This window comes from Lasioglossum baleicum, unplaced genomic scaffold (genome assembly GCF_051020765.1).
Source record: "Lasioglossum baleicum unplaced genomic scaffold, iyLasBale1 scaffold2237, whole genome shotgun sequence".
NCBI lineage: Eukaryota > Metazoa > Arthropoda > Insecta > Hymenoptera > Halictidae > Lasioglossum > Lasioglossum baleicum.
The window spans coordinates 1,256-26,963 of NW_027471296.1; the positions used below are offsets into that span (position 1 = coordinate 1,256).

The 25,708-nt window shown below is 28.5% G+C and overlaps 6 protein-coding genes across 6 annotated transcripts; 2 read left to right on the plus strand and 4 right to left on the minus strand.

Moving 5' to 3' along the window:
- Positions 1–1,112: 1,112 nt before the first annotated feature.
- On the minus strand, positions 1,113–5,440 carry LOC143221322 (uncharacterized). The gene is made up of 6 exons (XM_076446796.1): positions 5,433–5,440; positions 3,701–4,905; positions 3,566–3,625; positions 1,615–1,845; positions 1,344–1,532; positions 1,113–1,273 (listed from the first exon to the last, which is right to left on the minus strand). Exons 1-6 carry the CDS (start codon positions 5,438–5,440, stop codon positions 1,113–1,115), a joined length of 1,854 nt encoding a protein of 617 aa, XP_076302911.1.
- Positions 5,441–6,657: 1,217 nt separating this feature from the next.
- LOC143221321 (uncharacterized) lies at positions 6,658–10,137 on the minus strand. Its single transcript, XM_076446795.1, is given in 7 exon segments — positions 6,658–6,971; positions 7,044–7,286; positions 8,602–8,623; positions 8,625–9,096; positions 9,167–9,447; positions 9,516–9,753; positions 9,851–10,137. Coding segments are annotated over 7 exon segments (1,857 nt in total).
- Positions 10,138–11,405: 1,268 nt separating this feature from the next.
- Positions 11,406–13,388, plus strand: LOC143221325 (RNA-binding region-containing protein 3-like). The gene is made up of 6 exons (XM_076446799.1): positions 11,406–11,426; positions 11,647–12,126; positions 12,192–12,336; positions 12,413–12,862; positions 12,997–13,147; positions 13,229–13,388. The coding sequence occupies exons 1-6, from the start codon at positions 11,406–11,408 to the stop codon at positions 13,386–13,388; spliced, it is 1,407 nt and encodes a 468-aa protein (XP_076302914.1).
- Positions 13,389–14,036: 648 nt separating this feature from the next.
- On the plus strand, positions 14,037–15,731 carry LOC143221326 (uncharacterized). Its single transcript, XM_076446800.1, is given in 8 exon segments — positions 14,037–14,225; positions 14,632–14,713; positions 14,716–14,907; positions 14,979–15,065; positions 15,068–15,261; positions 15,351–15,414; positions 15,417–15,587; positions 15,670–15,731. Coding segments are annotated over 8 exon segments (1,041 nt in total).
- A 4,836-nt stretch (positions 15,732–20,567) lies between these two features.
- Positions 20,568–21,790, minus strand: LOC143221323 (uncharacterized). Its single transcript, XM_076446797.1, has 3 exons — positions 21,644–21,790; positions 21,279–21,500; positions 20,568–21,056 (listed from the first exon to the last, which is right to left on the minus strand). The coding sequence occupies exons 1-3, from the start codon at positions 21,788–21,790 to the stop codon at positions 20,568–20,570; spliced, it is 858 nt and encodes a 285-aa protein (XP_076302912.1).
- A 160-nt stretch (positions 21,791–21,950) lies between these two features.
- Positions 21,951–25,054, minus strand: LOC143221324 (uncharacterized; the record flags this gene model as incomplete). Its single annotated transcript, XM_076446798.1, is given in 9 exon segments — positions 21,951–22,025; positions 22,103–22,469; positions 22,471–22,584; positions 22,661–22,768; positions 23,114–23,941; positions 24,035–24,161; positions 24,164–24,320; positions 24,471–24,697; positions 24,874–25,054. Coding segments are annotated over 9 exon segments (2,184 nt in total), but the record flags the coding sequence as incomplete, so codon positions are not given.
- Between the last annotated feature and the right edge of the window lie 654 nt (positions 25,055–25,708).

A 25,708-nucleotide genomic window follows, 5' to 3' on the forward strand; every position in this document is an offset into this window, starting at 1 on the left:
GATCTGACCAGATGACTTTTGATTTGATAAATGCTTCAACCAATGAATAAAAGATATCTTTTCATGAAAATTTTAGTGAAGCATAACACTGATTATTTATAACGACATATATTATCGTCAAATATTTTATGAACGATAATGTTAAGCAATGAAGATTCTAAATAATTACATGATAGAAATATTCTTTTAATAGATAGAAGCTCTAGTTTATTATTTCTCTAACAAAATTTACGTGTAGAACAAGGTAAGGTGATTATAATAATATTCCCAAACAATATTATGACTTCTTAATTCAATAAAAAGTGTAATGTATATAATTTACTTCCCAAAAAAGGAAAAGTAATCTATAATAAAATTTTATATCGAATTATTTAGATTTTATACTTCTATTATTTTATTAAATTTCTAATACTATAATGCACAGGGTTTTATATTCCCTTAAACATAATGCAGTGCAATGCATTGTACGTTTGAAATAATACAAATGATTCGTGCATTTACGACTTGTGCCAGCACTTCTAAACGAATCGCATTTTTGTAGACTACATAACTTTCATGGTCACTGTTCATAATCACAACAGATATACTGTTTTAAAATCAATATTTTTTACTTCTGCTTACTAAAACATACATTTCATGAAATATCATTTTACTATTTTTTGTTAAATTTCATATTGTATTTCTCTTTAATGTACATGAAGATCATTTAAAGGAATTAAACATTAAATTTCAATACAAGAATACGGTCGTATTTGCAAGAATCACAAGTTAATGTAGTCATCAGTAATATTTTATCTACTATTACATTTACATGTACATTCCGTTTTTCTCTTATTAAAAAACAGAATGTTCATGAATGTCCTTGAATTATTATAACTTAAATCTGCTAATACGTTCAATCATGCTGTTTTAATGAATAATAATTCACGTGCATTTTACTCTAATTTATATTTAGTGAGTAGCACGTTATATAAAAAAAAGTTCTATTCAGATAGAACATCTTTTTGTCTGGTTTTTCTTTCTTTTTTTTTTACTTTTTTTTTTTTTTTTTTTTTCTTTTTCTTTTGAACTATATTACATAAAACTTTCGCTTAGAATTATTCATTTTGAAGTTAATAACCATTTTGTTGTCTATAATTACTACCACCACCACCTCCCCCACTTCCTCCATATCCACCATTTTGACTATAACCGCTGGAGCCACCACCAGAGCCTCCGCCATAACTGTTTTGAGAAAATGCTTTACTATTGTAACTACCTCCTCCCATACCACCTAAACAAACAGATTATTTAATAGTATATACAAAAGAAAGCAAAATGAAAAAAATAAATAAGATCCTTACAACTTTTGTTTGAAGTCATACTGCTATTATTGCCATTCCATTTATTTCCCCGGTCTCCGCCGCCATTAGAACGATCAAATCTGCCACCTCTGTCTCCATCACGCCCGCCTCGTGAACCTCGAGAACCACCACCACGACCTCCAGAACCACGTCCATTACCACCTCCGCTACGACCTCCGTAACGACCTCCTGAAATAAAAATATAACACAAAACATAGTAGCATTAAATACAAAAATGAATCCATTAAAACAAATAAGGATAAAAGCTTACTTTTATAAATGCCTGGATTCCTCGACAATTCATACAATTTGGGATTTACAACTTGCTTTGCTTCTTCTAAAACTTGAATTAAGTCACTAGCCTTGTGTGCGTTACCAGGAGTGAAAAATGCGTACGCAGTTCCTGTACGCTGTGAACGTCCCGTACGTCCGATCCGGTGTACATAGTCTTCCGAATTGGACGGGTAATCCAAATTTATCACAAACTTAACATCTTCCACATCTATATAACAATAAAAATTATAATCATCGGAACTGAAGATTACTTATGTCTTTGTGGTTCAATTATCTTACAAAGCGAATTAATTAAAGCATTAATAGACAGTATGTGCAATATAAATGGAATTAAATAGAACATATTTATAGAAAAATTAAAAATATGTGTTCATCACTAATAACTAAAGTCTTAATTCCATTTATAATTTTCACATGAAATACACAAATGAGTTGACCACAAAGAGCAAATTTTTATATTATTTACCTGTGGTTGTCAAAAGCTGGAAACGTAAATACATTTTTGGAAATGTAGAGGAATCAGAGCTCAGATGGTTCTCATGGAATTCTCACTTTATGCGTTAGCGAGCTGTATATTTACTCTTAGTCACACCCTTCTCTCCCGCACCAAAGTATGGATCTGTGCTGGTCTTTCAAAATTTGGTCCTTGCGTATTGCTTCCGTGAGGTTGGAACATTGGATGAGCACCATGTGCATTCTCCGATCAACCCCACATGCATTCCATAGTATGAGTAACACCAACATTTATTTTGCAATGTTGAGAGTTCACAAACTTTTTTTACAAAATTTTATAAATATAATTATATATACTAATATATACTTTTAATAAATTATAAATCAAATATATGTTATAGAAACATATATTAAGTTTTATCCGTTTTTCATTTGGTGAAGAATGTAATTTCACAAACATTGCAAAATAAAGTAATGCTATTTCCTATCCTTCTAATCTAAGAACATAAGTGGTAAAACATCTATCCTGTTCAGTAGTCCTTGTATGCTAGATTCCCTAACTCTATGACTTCCATACTTTGGACCGTCGCAGGTACAGAGTGAGAGTGTGTTTTTTTCAAGTGGCACGGTGAGCCGAGGCACAGCGTTAGGTTAGCTTGTTGCGCGGGGATAGACCAGCAGTCACGCCCCATTCAATTATATATTCCAAAGCAAGCTCTCCAGAGTTCTTATCATTGATAAAACTCCGTCGCATGTGCCTCTGAAAACACATAGAACAGCACGTTAATACCAGACTGACAAGACTTTTTTCAATCAGAGCAAAATTTAAAGACATGAACCTTCCATCGCCTTACCTGCTTACCTAATCTAATTTTATAGCTGAAATATTTTGACTTGCTTTTGATCCTAATTAATATTAATACCGACAATAGTAAAATACTATTATCAGCAACTGTATTAAAGACTAGTGTTTAAAATTAATAATAATAAATTCCTTTATTAAAATTAATAATATTTCATCAAATAACTATTTCTCATTTCGTATTATTATTATTATAGATTAAAAGTATGTCAAAATCCACCTGATTTATGATAAAATTAAAATTACAAAATACTTTTTCAATATTATTGTGCTGAAAAGATGAGAATTACAACATTAACTTTCTCTTTATATGATTTTATATGTCATTAAATTCCCTAAACAATGAGTTAATGGAAATCAATTAAAATATCCTAAACAAAATAATAAAGAAAAATACTTGAATTACTGATCATATTATCAATTACTGATTGTTCTGGAACCTTTGTATTTTTGAAACAATTTCCATTCACACCCAGAAAGGACTAATGTCAATCAGTCTGGCACATGCCGTTATCCGTTGCCACATCACAATTATACAACTCTCACAAATGTGAAATAACCATCGCAGCCTGACCCTTACATCATACCCACTCATGTGTAAACAGATTCTTACCTAATCCTCTTGCTGCAACATCTGTAGCTACTAGAATGGCAGATCGGCTATTCCGGAACTCTAAAATAAATTCTCTAGTACTGAACAAAATAGGTTTATATATTATACATAAGGAGAATTTTAATTAACACTTACGATTTAATACATAATCTCTTTCTTGTTGACTTTTATCCCCATGAATGCCAATTGCTTGCCATCCATACCTATTAATAGCACGTGTTATATCATCTACTTTCCTCTTGGTTTCAACAAAAATAATTGTTTTATTTTCTGGTTCATTTGATATTTCTTCTAAAAGTTTCATAAGTTTACCCTCTTTTTCATATTCTTCACATACATCAACAATTTGAAGAATATTATGGTTAGCAGCTAATTGTAAAGAACCAATGTTAATTTGAATGTAGTCAGTTAAAAATTCTTCTGCAAGATTGCGAACTTCCTTTGGCCATGTTGCTGACCACATAAGAGTTTGGCGATCAGGTCGAATTTGTTCTACAATTTTTCTAATTTGTGGTTCAAAACCCATGTCAAGCATTCTGTCAGCCTCATCAAGTACTAAATATGTGCATCTACGCAAATTTGTTGTACCACGTTCTAAAAAGTCAATGAGACGTCCAGGTGTTGCTATACAAATTTCAACACCCCGTTCAAGATCACGAGCTTGAGGACCTTTTGGAGCTCCACCAAAAATACAAGTATTTCTTACTTGTGATGAAACACCAAAATCTGATGCAACTTGTTGAATCTGCTGAGCAAGTTCTCTTGTTGGTGCTAGAATTAGAGCTATAGGTCCATCATTTCGGTTTAATCTTGGTTGATGATTTATATGTACAATTGCTGGTAAAATATATGCTAATGTTTTCCCAGATCCAGTTTGTGCAATTCCAACCATGTCACGGCCAGATAAAGCAATAGGCCAACCTTGTGCTTGAATTGCAGTTGGTTCTCCAAAACCTTGTCTATGAATTTCATTTAAAACATAATCTGGAAATCCACCTTCTTCAAAATATATATTTGGTCCTGGGACATTTGTTCCCTTCACAGTGATTTCTTTATCTGAGCGATAACCTTCAACTACATGTGAACTTCTAGTTGTAACATTAGGATGAGGCTGATAGAAATCTTTTCTAAATGGTTGTAATGTGCTCATATCCCATCTTGGTTTCCTGAGTCGTTCCCCAGGCTGTCGGTTTTTAAAATTATTGTTTCCAAAACTACTGTCTCTATTAGAATTACTACCAAATCTTCCACCACTACTACTTCCATCACGGCTATTAAAACGGCCTCCTCCACGTGCTCCTCCTCCTCTTCTATCACTACGTTCACGGTCACGGTAAGCCCTTTAATATAAAATATGTTCTAAATACCAACTAAATCAGAATATAACATACAATTCATATACATGTAATGATATAATTGGATGGAAGGAATCATATTACTATAGAAAAAATTCTTTATTTTCTACTCTCACAGGTATATATATATATATACATATATATATACATATATATATATATATACATATATATACATATATATATATTAAAAATATTTAAAAAAAATTAAATTTCACTAATATATATTGAACACGTGCGATTAATTCTTATATAATTATAATTATAAAATAAATATATTTCATATGTATTTTAAAAAATATTGAAATCGCGTGAAATGTAAAAATCACTTTTAATATACTATTTCTTATAAATAAGTATAGAAATCTTTTATGCATTATGGCTATAAAAATTTCGTCAATATCTGAGCAATATGGAGTAAAGCAGTCAATCATAGACATCAAACGTCAATACAAAATTCACAGAAAATTCATATTTTTGCGTAATATTAATAGAAATATCATTTAACTTACATTTTCATAAAGATGCGTATTATTTTAAATTGGAAATTACAATGGTTTTCTTCTACAAAAACGTATACCAATGACCAAACTCAATAATAAGTACGTTCTACCCGTTATAAGTTTCGAAGAGGATCTGTGAAACAAATATCATGGCGTCGTATTAAACCAGGAAATAGTTCCATTTTACTTTCAATTTTATTATTTTACAAATGTTGTTACGTTTATTATTTTGATTTACTTTAATTTTCTGTAAAAAGTATTAATCATTTGATTTAAATATTAAAATTTAAGTAATAACAATAAATATTTTATAAAATTTAATTGTGTAGAATACCGGAAACTGTAGTATGAAGTAGGGGAAATGCATTAAAATAAAATACCAGATTAATAAGTAAACTGCTAATTTTTTAATGCTGTTTTTATAGTTTATAGGTAAGAAAATTTCAACCAATTTTGTAATAAGAAACAATTTTAATAATATAATTCGTTATACTACCCATAAACATAAGAAAATTTAATTATAATCATTTAATACAAATTTTAATAATTATATAACTTGTTTAGTATATTCGCGTAATAAAATATATTCAAAATATAAATAAATTTATTTTATTGTATATGTAAAGAGTTATCATAATAGATATAAATTAATACTAAAATTTATTTATTCAAATTTTACAACAAATAAATAACATATATAATATAAATATAACATAAAATATATATAAATAAATAATATCATATAATATACAAAATAATATATACATATAAGTGAAAAATACTATTTTTTATGTAATTATATTTAACAAATATTATAAAAATTATTTAGCATCATGTATTATACTGAACATAAGATATGTTAAATTCAGACATTTTTAAAATTTAAGATATCCTTTACTGCAACATAAGATATAAAATTGTTGTAAATTATATAATAAACACACACCATATTTGTTATTCTTAAATGTTTTTTAATATTTTTTGTATATTGAAACCTAAATTTTAACTTTTATAATAATACATATATATTTAACAAATTTTATTTTGACCATTATATTAATTTTTTTTTTATCATGTACATGAAATACGACATATATTACTTTTGATTCTATTTTATATTTTGCATATTTTTTATAACTTTATAGTATCTTAAATTTAACACAAATTTAACTAAGTTTAATGTTATTAACATACTTTTGATAGTAAAATTTTTTTCAATATGATAAATATATTCTTAATATGTTGTTCCTCTATACTGATAAGTATTTCCATAATTGTCTCCTCCTCCATAACTTTGTGCTAAATTACTTTGTCCATAGGTTCTTTGTGAATACCCATACCCTGTATTCTGATTAGTTGAATTACTTTGTTTCATATTATTATAACTACTATAATCTGAACTTGAATAACTGTTTGACGTGGACTGATAAGAATTTCCACCACGACCATTAGTCCCACCTCTTCCTCTTGTAGAACCACCTCGTCCTCTAGTATCAGTATTGCCTCTTCTAGCATTACTTCTATCATTACTCATAAATCGTTTGCCACCTTTCAAAAAAAAAAAAAAAATGAATTATAAAATTTATGTAAGTATTAAATCAAAATAATTTAAGTACACACTTCTATTTCCATAAGTTCCTGATTTAGCTAACTCTGCCATTTCAGTAAGTCGTGGATTTATATTCTGACCTGCTTCTCTTAATACTTCTATTAAATCTCCTGCATGTTTCATATTATGACTTGTAAAGAATGCATAAGCAGTGCCTGTTTGTCTTCTTCGTCCAGTTCGGCCAATTCTATGTATGTAATCTTCTGATGATGATGGATAATCAAAGTTTATCACATATTTAACATCATCTACATCTGTGACAAAGTATTTGCAAAAATATAAAAACTCTACAATTTATAACTATGTGTATATTGTTTATAATAATCATCACCCCATTTGTTGATTGTGTCAAGTTCACAGAATGATCTTCAAACTTGCGAAAGTAATTATATAGAATGCTTAAGATTAAATATATAAATATATAAAGTGGTTTTGAATATATCAAATTATCATATATCATACAATTCTTACAAATTTTTAACTTCTATTCAAATGAAACAAAATCCCCTGATTTTTACTTAAAAATAAAATTTGTCTATAAGTCAGGTTTGAAAACCACCCACCTTTTAGTTGGAAATTCCATTTCAAAATCAGCAAAAACAGCCCCATTTATTTTTAAATGTAGAGTTATTCAGTTGGTTTCATAATGTATGATGGCCTAGAGATTAGACAGACACAGCGGTGGTGTCTGGTTTGGGATAAAGGCAGCATTTTAGGGTTTAAGCCTGAATGCATTAACCTTTTTAGATCTTAAGGAACAATTTTAACAATTAGAGGCACTAGAAAACACTTGAGAATTGTTTGACGTGGTATAATGGCAAATGAATAGACAAAGATAAATAATGAGCTTGATATATACTGTACAATATATTACACAATAAAACAGAATGATTTTTTAATTTGTGATTAGTTTACAATTATTTTATAATAAATATTTTGAAAGTAATCAATATTACTATATTATAAAATTAAAATCTATATTAATTTCTTAAATTTTATATTAAAACCATACTTGCAAAAATATATAATGCTGTATAAAAATTTTTAATTTGGAAACGTATTTTTTAAATATTTTAATATAATTATCGATATAATACAAGCAAAGAAAAATAAAACATTCACTGTGTCTGCCCAATACTGGCAGTACACCGCGTTCACTTAGGGTACTCTGTGCCTCTGAAAAAGAAAAGCAGACAGTCTTAGTGGTAGCTTGTGTGCATTTCTTTAGAACCCTTTATATAAATTTTATTATCGAAATCCATTACAAAAAATATATTTATTTAAATATTACAATCTTATATATCTTATTAATGATAAAGAAATACAAACCTGTTTAAAATATGTAATATCATAAAATATAAAAATAAAGCAAAACTAGAGTTTAATTTATGTATATTGTCAGGGCTCTGCTATACTAAAAATTTTAATGAATCACACATTGCTACATACATAGCTGTCCACTGGTCTTATTAATAACGCATCACTGGCTAATCCAATAAGTGTTGCCAATTCCCATATTCACCCGATTCTTGAATATTTAAGTACTGTAAGTTAAAAGATACTACATACCTAAGCCTCTAGCAGCTACATCTTGTTGCAACTAAAATAGGGGCTCTTCCACTTTTAAATTCTTGTAATACATGATCTCTTTCTTGTTGATTTTTGTCACCATGGATACTTAATGCTTGCCATCCATCTCGCCTAATATTTCTTGTAATATCATCTACTTTTCGTTTTGTTTCAACAAAAATAATTGTTTTATTTTCTTTTTCATTTCCAATTTCTTGAAGTAATCTATATAATTTTAAGTCTTTTTCGAATTCTTGACAAACATCCACAATTTGAATAATGTTATGGTTAGCTGATAAAGTCAGAGAACCAATATTAAGATGCATATAATCAGATAAAAAGTCTTCAGCTAATGCTCGAACTTCTTTAGGCCATGTAGCAGACCACATTAAAACTTGTCTATCAGGTCGAATTTGTTCAATTATTTTTCTTATCTGAGGTTCAAAACCCATATCCAACATTCTATCTGCTTCATCTAATACTAAATAAGTGCATCTAAAATCATATACATTAATATTATAAATTTTAAAAATATTTTGATTTTAATCAAAAATCCTGATTATACCTGCGCAAATTCGTAGTTCCTCTTTCTAAAAAGTCAATGAGTCTACCTGGTGTAGCAATACATATTTCAACACCTCGTTCTAAATCATGTGCCTGTGGGCCTTTGGGTGCTCCACCGAAGATACATGTATTTCTTACACCTGCAGATTCTCCAAAACAATTAGCTACTTCCTGAATTTGTTGAGCTAATTCTCTTGTAGGAGCTAATATTAAAGCAATTGGGCCATCCCCATTACTAAGACGTGGTTGATGTATGATATGTACAATTGCTGGTAAAACATACTGAAATCGAAGTACATATTAATTTATTAAAACCTAAATTTGGACAAAATTAAAAAGTGATGGTTTACTCCTAGTGTTTTTCCAGAACCAGTTTGAGCAATAGCAACTAGATCTCTGCCACTAAGTGCAATAGGCCATCCTTGAGCTTGAATTGCTGTAGGTTGAGAGTATCCTTGCTTACGTATTTCTTCTAATACATAAAGTGGAAAATTTCCCTCTTCAAAATATTGTATAGGATTTGGTATATTATCACCTTTTATAGTTATTTCAGCATTTTCTCGAAACTGACAAACTTCTTCCTTTGATCTAATATATAGTATTTTACATAATATATAGTAATATATAGTAATTTACATTTTAATTTAAAAAAAATAAGAAAAAGGAAAGAACAAAAGATTGTTACCTGCTTCTAACTGTAGGATGTTCAATATAAAAATCTTTACGTAAAGGTTCTAAAGATCGTACATCCCAATTAATTTTCCTAAGAGCTCCACCAGGTTGTTTGTTTTTTATAATACCTCTAATATTATTAGTAGTACCTCTACCACGTATACCAAACCTATTAATACTAGTTCCACGGATATTATCACCACCTCCTCTATTACTACCTCTGCCTCCACCACCTCTGCGGCCTCTGTTGTGGTCTCTATCTCGATTAAACCTGAATATATATAATACATCATGTAACATAATTATATGAATAAATTATTTTAATTTATAATTAGTATCTCATTCTTACATTTATAAAGTATGAATTTATTCAATGTAATGTTAATGTTATATAAAGTTAATATTATAGTAATTAAATTCTTTTAATAATATATTTATTTATTTATTTAAAAAAATCCATATTCATGTAAAAATAGGATACTTTGTTTATAATTTATTTGTAAGAATAATATAAAAATTATTTTTTTTACTTTATCCTGGTTTAAAAACTATCTGTTGTAACTATACAATAACATAAAGAGTAAATAAAAATTTGTTAAAATATATAATCATTCTTTATTATAAATTTTGATTATTGATTACCATTAGCCGCAATACGAATCAGCGCTACTTAGTAACTACGATAAAATAAATATTTGAATACTTTAACTCTGAAGTATACACATGAAAAATTTGATACAACTGTTTATTAGGTAAATTTTAATTATATTGTCATATCATACTTACATTTGGAAATTGGAATGTCTTCAAATATAACGAGCAACAGATTATTCTGCTTTGCAGTCACTTTCGCAAACGCCAATCGATAATTTAGTAGAAGCGAATATTAAGAACAGTCAATATTTCTATCTGAAAAATTGTATTAAATTTAATACAAGCTATAACTTTTTTGTGATGTGAAAAATACAATTTATAACTGAATAAAATATAATCGTTATCTTTAAACTTGCCGGTAAATCCGGCAGATCAAATTGACAAGTGAACTTCCGAAAGTAGTTCCATATAAACTGTTTCCATGACAGCATTCGCGTAGTAATACATAGAAAATGAATAAACTAAAACAAAAAATACAAAATAGATTAGAATACTTAAAATTAGAAGAAATATTATTAAGAATAAAATTAATAAAAGTAGATTTTTTATTGCAAAATCTACATTCTATTAAAAAATTTTATAACTTATTTATTGAATAAGTTAAACATAATTCTTAACCTACCTTATGTATAAATAATGACTGAATTTGGTGTTTGATTCTAATTATGTACCTTTGATAACATATAAAATTAATTGAAGTTTTAACTTTAGAAAACTTACTAGAAAATAATAAATAACAGGAAGTAAAATTGTTAAAATTGAATGTGCCGCGACTTTATTGATTAGCGTATTCTAAGAAGATGACGCTACAGCTCAGGTTCATAATACTTTGTTACTTATTGACTTCATCTTTACGATTTTCAGTATAATCGTAAACATAGTTTGATGATATTTAACATTTTTTTAAATTTAGGATGTCATCTGAAACACCACATGTAATTTTATATATTTATATACATATAACTAAGAAATTATATATAGAGATGAAAATTTGACTGAATTTATGTTATAAATTGTATTACCCAAACTTAACCTGTCATATTTTATAATAATTTAGATTCATTAGATTTCTAATTTTTATCTTATTTCCCAAATTTAAAATAAAACATAGAATATATATTTTTAAATATATTAAGTATGAAATATTTATTTTAGATCTCAGACACACTTAGGATTCTTCACTTACCACTAGAACTTTCTGATGAACGACGTAATGAATTATTTAAAAAATATGGTGCAATTAAAACTCGAACTTTAAGACCTTCTAGAAAATATACCATAACTTTTGCAAAATTCCAATCTCAAGAAGCAGCTACAGAAGCATTGTTACGTTTACATCAATTAAATGTTAAAGGACAGTATTTAACAGTTGAATTTGCTAAAAAGACTATATCAACAGAGAAAGTAGAAAATTATATCGATAATGATATACTTACAAAAGAGGAAAATAAGAAGGAATCTACAAATAGATCTAATTTTCAAGCATTTTTACAAAAGCTAAACAGTTGGACTATGAATCAAGTCTTTACTCAACCACCTCCACCAAATATACAATATAAGTATTCGACACCAACAAAAGGCACTTTAATAAGAATAGCAATACAATTATTAAAAGAACCATCTTTCTATACACAGGTAAATCAATTAAATTATAGTTTAATATAGTATATTCTTTATTTATGTATTTTATACCAAAATAGGTTTTACACTTGATGAATAGAATGAATTTACCACCTCCTTTTGAAGAATTAGAAGCAGAATTTCCAGCACTTAAGGAAGTTTATGATATAGAAAAATATAAGGATATATTTATAAAAGAAAGTTTATATCTCAAAGAAAATGAAGGTTATAAATATATTATTTTCTTCCATTTTTATTTCTAAATTTTATGTATACGTACTAAATATATGATATTTATTAGATATTTGTAATGAGGGAACAGAAGAAGAGGAATCTGAAATAGAATCAAATGAAGAAGATAATACAAAATCTATAGAGATCATACCTATAAAAAGAAAACGTCCACAGCATACAAAACGTTTGAAAATTCCAAAATTTATTAATCCTAATAAACAAATAGCAGCTTCAAGTTCTACACAAAAGATTGTAAAACCAGCTGATATGTTTGAGCCAATACAACGTGGTGAAACAAAAAATCTTAAAATTGAATTAAAAATAGTGGATAAATTGTTAGATACTACAAATGAAGAAGAAAATATAGATTCTCAAAGTGCTACAGATGGTGGCTTTGGATTTATGTTTCCAGTTTCTAAAACTCTTGATACTGTTGAAAGTAATGAAAATATTAAAACTGTTCAACAAGAAGTAATTACCTCTAATGAATTAGCAAATAACAGAATTTCAACTAATGGTAAAAATTATTTATTTTTTAATATTTAGTTACTTTATTTGATTAATAAATAAAATATTACATTCCATTACATAGAAAAGAAAAATATTTGAGAAATATATAAAAAATTTTATATTTAAATACATTATAGATCAAACAAAGATTGTTACCCGTTTTTAAAAATTATCATCCTGGGAAGCCATCGAGTCGTTTATACATAAAAAATCTTGCAAAACAAGTTGAAGAAAAGGATCTCCATTTTATTTATCGAAAATATGTGATACCTGAGTTAAAAACAGAATTAGAGTAAGTATTTTCAATTAAGAAGCAATATATTTGTAATATAATAACATGATAATTTATTTAATAATGATTAATTTTATGTAGATATGATATACGGCTTATGCAAGAAGGTAGAATGAAAGGACAAGCATTTATCACATTGCAGAATATTGAACAAGCACAGCTAGCTCTTGATGAAACAAATGGTTTCATTTTAAAAGATAAACCTATGGTTGTACAGTTCGCTAAAGTAACAAAAAGTTAACAAGAACATTATTTTTTAAAATATATGTATTATATTATTTATAACCATTACTAATTTTAATAAAGAAAAATCTTTTATACTTCTTAATAATTATATGTCATATATTGTGTTATAATACTTCATTCGAAATAAGATAAAGTTATTGTTTGCGGTGCGTGATATAGTTACATCTTTGGAAACTAATCGCATGTTCTTGTAACGTGGATCTTAGGATCGATGCGGTGAAATGATAAAGTTCAGTACTTTTCACAGAAAAGAATAAAATATTTATATGATAAGTTATACTTTCATTATTGATAAATTATAATTTACTATTTAATAATATTTACATATATTAATGTTTACGTATATATCATTTAATTTATATAGAAACTTTCGTGAATATATGAAATAAAAACTCGCTTGAACTATTTAGTGGCATGTCACAGCCGCGTCAGCGGAGATCGGCGCCCGCCTGGCAGCCAGTAATTCGAAAACTTTCCACTAGAGCGCTATGTTTTGAGTTGTTCAATCTGTATCGTGTGCGTTAAGCGTTTGGTTCACCGATCATCGTCGAGTTGTAGCCGTATGTGCTGTCGCCGTCACTCTATTGCCGTCCCTCATTTCCGTCGTCGGTCTCGCACACGTTGACACGTCCCTTGTATTGCCATGGACGTCGGCTTGTTACTTCAGCACTCACAATATGCATTACCTGTGGGTATCGTGCTCGTATGTGCAATTCTCGTCTTCGCCTTTGGTTTCAAGAAGGCTGAGCAACCACCTTTTGCACAACTTTCGGTAGGCTCCGACGTGGACCGGAAATTTGCCAACAGAAAACGCAGTAAAATCAAAGAAAAGGTTAGCACGACACAAGTAAGCGATTCAAACATTATATACTTCTTTTTTTTTCGAATCAACTGACGATATAAATACGATAATCTATATTATCCACCCTCCATATGGTTGCTTATTTGTGCGAGTAGTGTACATACATACACACATGGTTGATAATCAGCTGGTATCTTTACTTAAAAAGGGTTATTTAATATTGTATTCCTGAACACATAGAAAATAATTTAATTATATGTTTAAAGTCAGTCACTATTCTTTCTTTTTTACATTTTTTCGTTAATCTTTTTATTTCTTACGTTATAGTATATATACATTTATAAATTTTTGAATAAAAAATTTTAAATTAATTACAAATTTCATAAAATTTGTATCAGTATCCTAAATTTATTGAAGAAATTTATGTATATTTTAGAAGTCTGCTAATGGCCAAATTGCAATTGAAAAAGCGAGTCCTACTAAAAAAAGTGTATCAACAAAAATAGATGCTTCAAAAAAACTGTATCTAAACCAGACGATATCGAAGGAAAGTTGAAGGAACGAAAACAAGAAGAAAATAAAATTTCTGTAACAAAGAAAGATAAAGATCAGGTTATATTGAAAGATGGAAAAGAAAACAAAATCGAACAAGTAAAGAACAAGAAAACTTGGAGGGATTTATTCCAAGAGAAACCAGTTGATTTTGACGAAGGTGAGGCTCCATTTAACTTTTTCGAAGTATTTTTTAATATTATTTTGAACTAACACTAATTTCAAATTTAGGAGATTGGGAACAAGCATATTCTAGAAAAGATAAAAAAAATAAGAAAAAAGAGGCAGAATCTCCATCAAAGAGGAATAAAAAAAGTACTAAAAGGTTGATTCAATCAATGAAGAAGTAACTAAATCAAAAGTGTCAGAAAAAGTAGAAATTAAAGATAAAATTGTTAAGGACACAGAAAATAAAGAATTGAAAGAAAAAGATAAAAAAGATGTGATACTTACACCTATTTCCAATGAGTTAATAAACAAGGAAAAGGAACATCAAAAGGAAGAACAATCTAAGGTAATTTTGAAATCTAATATTTATTTTTAAACTTATATATATTGTTAATATGTCGTGTTGTAGCAATTAATTTGATCTTTTTATTTAAGAATGAAAAAGTAGAAAAAGATGAGAAAAAAAGTGGAAAATCAAAGAAGGGTAAGAAAGTTTCTGAAGTGAAAACATGCTTGTAGTAACTCCACCTATATCCAAGATAGATAATACAATTCAAGAAGAAAAAACAAAAAATAAGGATGACAATACAGAAAAAGATTCAGATAATATTGAAGAAAAAAACTCCAAAGTTATGCAAGAAAAAACTGGCTTAGTGTTTGATGAACTAGGAGGTAATTCTGTATATTGTAATAATTATATAAATTTTTGTATCTTAACAGCAAAATTTTTAAATATCATTCAAATATATTTTAGATACTTGGACAGAAGCCAAACCTCAAAAGAAAAGTAAAAAGAAAGCACGTAAAGATAACTGAGGGTAATTAAGTGAAATGAAAATTGTTCCTTGTGAAGAGGAATGGAGTTGAGAGTCTTGCTTGGTCCAAACGACATGTGTCATTTCGGACTTATCAGGTGTGTTTCAAGTAACTTACTAATTAACCACCTGACTAAATTGTTCCTTTCCCTTGTACATAATGCCAATTGGACTAGTTGTTCTCGATCAGTTATATTTTATAGACTTCATGACTGCAGGTGCATCAATTTTTGTGGAGAAAAAATCATTATAGATTATTGATTTTTTCAACATACTAAATATCTGCTTTAACAAAGTTGCTTTGCATTTAGTGAAAGAGGCATAAGTTATAGTTTTCATCATAAAATAATTATATTATACATATTATTTCCTTGAGAATTTTCATGTATGTCTATTATGATTCATTAGCATTGAGTGAGTTGTAGCTACATTTTAACACATATTTATGAGTTTCATATTAAGCATGCATTGTTAATAAATAGTACTTATGTCTTTTACATCTCATTCAGAAATTCAAAGAATATTTTTATTAGATTAATTTGCAACATGTTTGCATCCACGTTATTAACATTTTGAATTTGACTTTATTCATTATAATTCATTTAAATGTTATAAATGCGAACGGTTGAAAGCCAAATTTAGAAAGTATGAGATATATTCCAAAACAATAAAATGCAGGACAATCTCTTATGGAGAAAAGTTTGCATTACTGATGTACATGTCTTTCTCAATATACTGAGAGAAATATTTTCTTATACTTGATAATAAGTATTTATTCCAGCATATAGATCCAAGATTATATACTTTATAATAATAAAATGTATGTAATACTTTTTCATAAAAAGTACATCAGTAGTGAATTTTAAGGATTAATGTATATTTATAAGAATATGCAAATCTGTGACAAAATTTGTGCCAAGCTGTGAAAAGAAGTAAAGTTAGATATAATGAAAGTCATTGTACAATTTCATGTAGCAAATTTATTAAGTAAAAGAGATAACCGAATATTTTATTTGTTTGCATTGTATAATTATACATATTTTTATTTTTACAAGGATTTATATAATATGAACAAATGTATGTAATAATTAAAAATATAGGAGATATTTAACTTACACATAAAATTATTCTTAATATTGTTTATTTTTTATTAATTGTATTATACAATAAGAATGAAACTGTATTTTGACTTTCAAAGTATCTACTTATTATATATATTTAAGAACAAAAGATATTGTTTTTTTTTTTGCAAGTGTTATCATTTTATGCAGGAAAATAGTTCTATTGATCAATAATTTAAAGGGAATGTTATTACTCAATATAATCAAACGTGGATCAAATAATTAAAATTATTGTGTTGGTCCTTTTTACGTTCATTTTTTACGAACAATCTAATCCAGCCGTTCACATTTTATGCCATGTATAAAATATAATGAATACATTGATTATATATTAAAAGTTGTCTTTTTAACTAATCTAATAACGATTATTTAATCGTTACTATTTGTATTATGTATAGTAATATTATGAATGGAAAAGTAAGAGTTAAACTCTATAAGAATTATAATGTCTTGAAAAAAAAAATTAGATATTAAGAAAATCTTTGAAACACATTAAAATCGAGTAATATATTCAGAGTCTTTTGGCTTCTATTTTCTGAAAAAAATGAAAAGACAAAAATTCAAAGACAGATCAAAAAATGGTGTTAGTCGCAGTCATCTTATCGCGAATAAATTAATGTTAATTATTAGGCGAATAAATGCGTAATAATTAATATAGAAGATACATTATAATGTTATCTGAAACAATTTATTAATTAGTGTTGTATGTTAATATGTAAAGTAATAATAATTAGTGAAAAAATAAAGAAAAAATATTTAGGGTGTACGGCGAATGAAATATTGTGATAAGTATATTGTATACCTGAGAGTTACATGAACGTTGTAAAATAGCATTATTAAATAATATCGTTTATAGCTTTTACTTATAAAAAGAAAATGAAAAAATATCTGTTTATATAGCTGTTCATATTTTGTACTTTTATCCTCAATATATTCTTACAAAATATTCTCTATACTTGTATATTCGTGATGTACAAGACATTAATGATTTTAATGTTTCGCGTGCTTTGAAAAATTTTTGTTACAAAATATTGAAACTCAAGAGATGGTTTCTTTATGTGAAACAATTTTCGAATAAGCTTCGATTCTATATGTTGTATAGAATTATGGGGCGTTATTACATAAAATTAAATGAACTATAGTCGCTTGTATCGAGTGTCCCTATTGCGTGCCAAAAGTATATTCTATACTTTGCGAAGGGTAACTGCTGTACAATAAGTTTTAGTAATGAAAAGACATTAACAATTAGCTTTCGATTATTTATAAATATATTGTTTGTATGTCCCTAACTTTATCTGACAAGTACTTTGAGTTTTTATAATTTTTTAGTCTTACACGTAATTATTTGAACAAGTTGATAGGGATATTCTTATAATTATAATTGAAGCAGTGAAAAACGTACAGAATGTAAAAGTTGTTATATAAGCGTTATGATCAGTGTTGAAATATATAATGACTTTTTTACTTTCTTCACAAGTTATTATATTTTTCTGCTTAATATATAAACGGCACTAAAAAAAAAAAAAGAAAAAAAAAAATAAATAAAGTCATCTTGTTTTTATTTCATATGTAGATGCAAATATTGCTTAAAGATTTTGTTACGTACGATCTATCGATATGCAGAGTTAATAATATTGAATTTATATATTTAAGCGAACGATTAATCGAATAAATTTGTATTTAATTAATTATATTTATACTACGAAGAAAATAATATTATTGTTCAACGCTGGTTGTAAAGGATATTTATATTTATCACATAATCGTTAAAGTACTTAAGTTTAATAATTGGAACAATTTGAGCAACTGTCGAATCATGCGGTCTAGGTATTTAATATTATCATATTTTTATATGTAATATTCTTCGAGTCACTAATTCGCGTGACGATACAATGACGAAGAGACGAAGTTAATTCGTTTAATGAACGTGGGAATTATGGGAATTTTTAAAGGTGTATTAATAGAAGAATATCATATTTTGAATAACATTTATATGCACTTTACTCTTATCTGTCGAGTAATTAAATATCGGTGTAAATCGCTATAAAACTGGTTGTTGCAAGATCCTAATAAAGAAAAAAAAATTGCACACAAAATTAAAAACTGACGATATAAGGAAATATTCCTAAAAAAAAGAGAAAAAAGAAAAGAAAAAAATATTCAATTGAAATTTAATTATACTGATTATAATTCAAAAAACATTGTGGCTATTATACATGTGTATATTAATCAGCAATGTCCTCTCAAATTAAATATATATGTACAAGTTTTTTGTATTCTACGGCGATAACAGCTTGAAAAAATAGCGATTGAATAAATTGTAGCGATACGTATTTCAAAAGTGTCGATCAGTGTCCAACGAAATTAATAGCGTTTGAATACATAATGCTTCCATTGTAACTTAATGGAGCTACTGTAGTTTCATTTTAATAATTGATGTAGCGTCGACGGTATTTTATTCGTATTTAGTTTAAAGAAAGTAAAGTATTTTTTGTTATACAAAAATCTGTTTTCATATAATCATATTTAAAATAAAAATATGATATGAAATAAAAAGTTTAGTGGCCTAACATTTGCTATATTATTAAACTGATAGAAATGCTTCAGGACTCTGGTCATAAATATGATATTGGATATAGCATAAATGAAACTAAGTACAGAATAGACAAATAGAGAATATTATTTGATGAAACAGGAATGTCATGGTTATTTACTATGTATTTTATTCACCAAAAGTGTTGATGTAGCTATTGATATTATGATATCTATATAAATATATTTGTGTAAAATGCGTGTACTTCAGTCAGTTCAAATATTATTATATTATTATTATTATTATTATTATTATTATTATTATTATTGTTGTTGTTATTATTATCATCATCATCATCATCATCATCATCATCACTACCATCATCATCGTTATTTTTATTATTATCATTATTATTATTATTATTATTAATATTATAAATATAGCGAATGATTTAATGTTGTGATGAAAGGTCGATACAAATTGAAGTTTCTTTAAAAATCAATAGAGAAAATATAATTGAAAAGAAATATTCCGTTTTGAATAGCTACATATTCTTATTTAACTTATATATTATTACGAATCTAAAGTCTTTATAAATTTTTTGAATATAAACATCTTGTAATTCTAAATTTTTATTTAAAATCAATGATTGATACAAACGTGGAAATAGAATATTTCTTGTTCCATTGATTTTTGATTGTGACAGTTTTGGAATAATGGTATAAGTGAAAAAGGAATAGATCACAAAGTAGAGAGCGGTAAAGGAGGATAAATGAAACGAGGAATAAAAATTATATTTTTCCAACATTCAATTACAACCATTCACTGCGCCCGTTAATTATCGTTATATTTTGTACATATTTAATTGTCATTACAATTTTTAAATATTGTATAAGGGAAGCAGTTTATTTCACGTTTCAAGGGACCACAGAATATAAACAAATAATAAAACATACAGTATCTCAGTTTTCATTTTACTTTTTCATCAAATGTTCCTTCATCTTTATTTACATCATATAAACTTGTAAGTATCTATTTCATTATTAATTAATCTATTACGTTTATGATTACCATATTACGTTTTAATAATTAATATCGAAAACAATTATCTAAGTTTATTCTGACATCAAATAAATTTAAATTTCGTAAATATTTTCGAAATTTGTAATATTCTTCCTATCGTTCACACTCTTTTTCGAAATCCTTTTTTAGTATATTTACTGCATTTTCTTTTAAACGGTTTAACAGGTTTTGAACCACCTTCGTTGTTCTCGACTTTGCCTTTATTATTTTTTATTCCTAGATCATTAGCTATAGATTTCATTTCTTTACTTCGTATTAACAATCTACCACTTTTTCTAGATGATCTAATTTTACTTTTAATCCTTTTCTTTCTCTTTCGCTTCTTTTTACGATCCATATTAGCTATTATTGCTTCAGTGTCAGCGGATACTTTGACTTTCGGTTGTTGAGTCGTAATAGTTACCCGTACAAATAAATCGTACAGAACGTCACCACAAAATTCACCAAAGCAATATTCTTCTCCGCATTCGCTACAAATTTTTACGCTACTTTCAATCATACCGGCACGATTTTTACTACGTCTAATAGGACTTATAACAGACCGCCTTTCTCTAGCGATTGTTTTCGCTTCCAGTTTTCCCATTTCCACCTAAAAGATAAAATATGATACAAATAAAAGAATTCCAGGATATAAAAGTATCACTTATCGCTTAAAATATACAACAAAATTTGAGAAACCATAAATAATCATGTTTAATTAATTAAAATGATAAGACAGATGTGATAGTTACATCGTTTTCGAATTTTCTATTTTCTATCAGTTTCAATTAGAATTAATTACAGATTTATAAAATCTAAATGACATGTATACCAATCTAGAAAACATTTCTTCATCTTGTCGATGTTTTGGTCTGAGGGGTGTTAACATTCTCCAGTCAATAGCAACCTGTTGTAATTCGTGAAGGTTTAAATCTCTCATATCTGGAGGTATTGGATTTCCGTAGTTCCATTCTTTTCCAAGGGATTTCAATTCTTTTCTAGTTGGCTTCCAGGAAAATTCTTTGTCGCGTACTTTTGCATCGTCCTTTTTCACCTATTATCGTAATTGTTACATAATTACAATACGATATAATTTCTAAGTTCAATGTTGTGAATTTAATTCGATAATCATTTGAGAATTGTCGTTAATCCTGTATAATTGGAAATAAAGTATCGTATTATTTTTACTATTCGAACCTTCTCTGGTTTGATTTTAAATTCAGGGCAATTCTCGAAAAGTCGTCGAAATTCTTCTTGAGAATTACAGGTTGCTTTGCTCAGATCAGGTAATAAGTTTGCATCCTTCTTATCTTCTTTTAGTAGGTCGTCCAACTGGAAGGCCATTATTTACATCTGCAAGCCAAGAAAAATATTCAGATCTCATTTTCCAGCACGTAAATCAGTATTCTTTTCTTATTTTATACTGTCTGTACAATCTCACTTTCTACAAAAACGAAACGAAATAAACAAAAATGTGCACAAAAACGCGATTATTTGGTTTTTGTTAAAAGATTTCTGATGCAGCAGGAGAGATTAGGCATCTCTCGGAATCCCATTCGATTTGTTTCATTAAAAGGCCCTAAAAACATATACTTATTCAGAATATAAATTTAGATTGATATATTAAATATCTTTATTTAATTATGTACTACATACGTTTTTCAAAGTAGATAATTTAGACAAAATTTCTTGTCCGCACCAGGGATTAGAATTCCCACTTTGTGATTCTTTAATATTGTCAGTATTATTAATGTGGGCATTGCTTAATCGGGTTTTATCACTTTGTTCGCATTTACTTTCGTCGATAATAATTCTTCCATTCTTATCAGTTCGTAATGGTATAATGGAGTTCAAACTATCCATCGAAAGGTCCGCGTCATAGCTGTCAAGTTTTACTTTTGGTCTGCTTAATGTTCGAATTTTCGATTTAATATTCAAGAATTTTCTTCTGTCAGGAGATGGGGATCTGCGAGAAAAGCTTATCTGATTGTTCATTACAATAATTTTTAAAGCACGAAACAGAATTATATATATACCTTGAGCGTTCGTCACTAGATTCAATTTGACGTCTCCTTAATCGCAATCTTCGTTGATAATGAGGATCCTTTTCGCTCTGTGTGCGATATCGTGTTCCCGGTCTAAGACACCATTCGAATTATTCGAATACCTTTTATTTTTCTAGCGTTATATGGAATAACCATTAATTAAATATACCTATTAGCATTCCATTGTGGTCTAGATTCAATAGCTCTTCTAGGTCGAGGTTTCAATCGGGGAAAAGTTTTCACGATAATTTCTTCTGCCGAACCAATGTTAGTAGACCTTTCAAATTAACAAATAAGTATTGAACATAACATTTAATAATACTTAGATATCCCGATCATAGTTAGAGCATCGAATATTTGCATATTTGTAAATATTCAAATATAACGAAAACAATTATAATTCGCAACGATAAATAATACGTGTTCATGCAAATGAATATACAACAAAGTAAATGTAATAGAAAAGAAAATAATAATAATAGCACAATAAAGTGTGGAAAAAATAGAATTTTAAGAAACGAAATGAAATAATAATTACCGCTTCTATTTGCAAGACAGAAGAATAATTCCTCTACGACTCTTCAAGTTTTGAAGTGATTCAATGCATCATATTACGACTCACTTTTCAATGTCCCTTTTACTAGCATTCGTTGCATCCTTGCGGTCCTTCATAGAGGTATCCTTGATGGTCAAACCCTGTACTTTCTCCGAAAAATCCTGAAGATCACTCTCTAAATCTGTCTGCGTGCCAAAGTCTCGACCGTTTGTAGCTCTGTACTTGCTTGGCGTGAGTAATCTGTTTTCTACGATTGTCGACGAAATTCTGGACGAATTTGGAATGAAATTCGAACTTCCCATATTTTGTATGAAGGTATTTAAACCTACAGATAAATTATTGGCTGAATGATTTTCCAATTTTCTCGGTGTAGGAGTTAATACCAAGTTAACCAATTGTAGATTTCCTTTATTCAACAGTTCTGAGTCTTCGAGACGACCACTCAATACGATTGCCACATCTTTACTCACAGGAACTTGAACCGATTTTATATTATTCGTATTCTGTTCTTGTTCACTCGAGACGTTATTATTCTCGCTACTGCAATCGTATGATTTATTATTATCGTTATTAATATCGTTATTTTTTTTTTCTTTATGCAATGTTTCTAACTTGTCGTGTTTATCTTTGTCATCCTCGTTATCGAAAGCTATATTTCGTTGGCTTCTTGTACTTGGACAATTTTGATCGAACTGACTTTCATTCGAATTATTTGATTCGCTGTCTATGGAGGATACGATATGATTTTCTTCGATACCTTTCTCACATTTACGTCGAACTTTCTTTTGCTCCTTTGCCAAACGTTCTGCTGCTTCTAAAACCTCACGCATAGTCTCGGCTTGTCTTAATTTAGCTGCTTCCCGTTCCTTCAGTTTTCTCTGCTCTTCCTCGAATCTAAAATGAAAACGATGAGCAATCACGATTTTATCGTAAAATCTATAAACGTACGTATAATTAATCGTAAAGGTAAACTCGATTTATTTGTACCGTTCTTTCTCTTTTTCCCTTTCTCGTTTGATTCGTTCTTCTTCCAATTGTTCTTCCTTTAGCCTTCGTTCCTTTTCTTCTTTCCTTTGCCGATCTTTTTCCTCGAGCTGCTTCTTAATCGCATTTGAAGCTCCAAAGCTTTCTGTCTTTTTGCTTCTCGCTCTTGAAGGATATCCGCATCGACAGGAATGTTTTGACCACGAAGGTAAGTCTTATTGTCCGATCCGATTGAGCCTATCGTTGAACTATCCGAACTGCTTGCACTCTCGTGATTAATAACCAGAACCTTGAGAAATATCAACGAAAGGTTACAAATTTTTCATATCGAGATCTTTGGTTTAGATCATTCGAAAGAACGAAGAATATAGTTTTCTTCTTCCTATTATTACTAAGTAATTATTGCAACTAAATTGCAAAATACTTCTGACAACCGTACTTGACTCGAATGTCCCAATCTTGACAACCAAGAGGGTGGTGGTGGATCTCCTCGTGCAGTCTCCTGACCCCAGACACTACCCCACCTTGGCCTGTTAAGCTCGCCCATTCTTCCATCAGATAATCTTCTTGATGGTGGTAATGAACTTTCAGGTGTCGTGTGGTAAGGGTTCTTCCACGTCTTTTCGGCCATCTCAGCTCCTGCTGGTTTACAACCGGGTAACAACGCTAAAATGAAATAGATTCGTATCGCATTAAATTAAATTCCAATACTTTTCAACTAGTAAGCATTATTTTTAGTTTCATTTATTTTCTTTGTAAATATTTCTAATCGATGTAAAATTAGAACTAGAGGTTTTACAAATATAGATATAACTTTTTATTGAAACCTTGCAAAAACTTACTTCCCTTCGTTGATACAGGCACGTCAACAGAGTCGCTGGCGTAACCGGAAGTCTCTCCTTCGCGTTCTTCGCCTTGCGAGCCGTAATAATTATTTTTTGTATTCTCGTAACGATCATAAGGTCGATGCAGTTTCTCAGAATGGTAATGCAATCCTTCGATCGCGAAGTCTCGCTGTTGACCCTATAAGAAATATAAGAAAGGACGAATATATCCGGAAAGGAAAAAGTTTGCGTGACAAGAAAGAGCAATTCCTTGCTTTTCATCAATCTTAAAATCGTTCCTTTAACGTGTGTGCATTAGATATGATTACTGTGCCAGTGCGAGACAGGAACGACAAACCGTAATAGGGATCTGTATCGACTTCTGTGATTTATAGCGTTGGCTGGCTATGTAAGATTGAAGCTACTGCGATCCTTTTAATTTTACTATATTTCGTTACTCCAAGGAAGACAGTTTCATAATATTTTCTCTAATATTTTTAGACCTCGAGTGTCACCGTTACTGACAATCAATTTCTTTCAAAATAATTAAATCAACCATCCTCATAGAGATATATGTTATGAAAGTGGTCTAAGTCAAATTAAAAAAGAAATGAGTTTATCAGTTATTTCGCACACATTATTTTAAACTAAATTAATAAAAAAATAAATATATATAACTTAGACCACTTTCATAATTATGGGCACATAAAAATATATATATATAATATATATATATATATATATATATACACATAGATATGTATATCAAAATTTGTTAATATGTTTGAAATCTATAATTCTTCTCGAAGCTACGTATCTTCAAGTTTATGTGAAATATGAATGCTTCGATGTT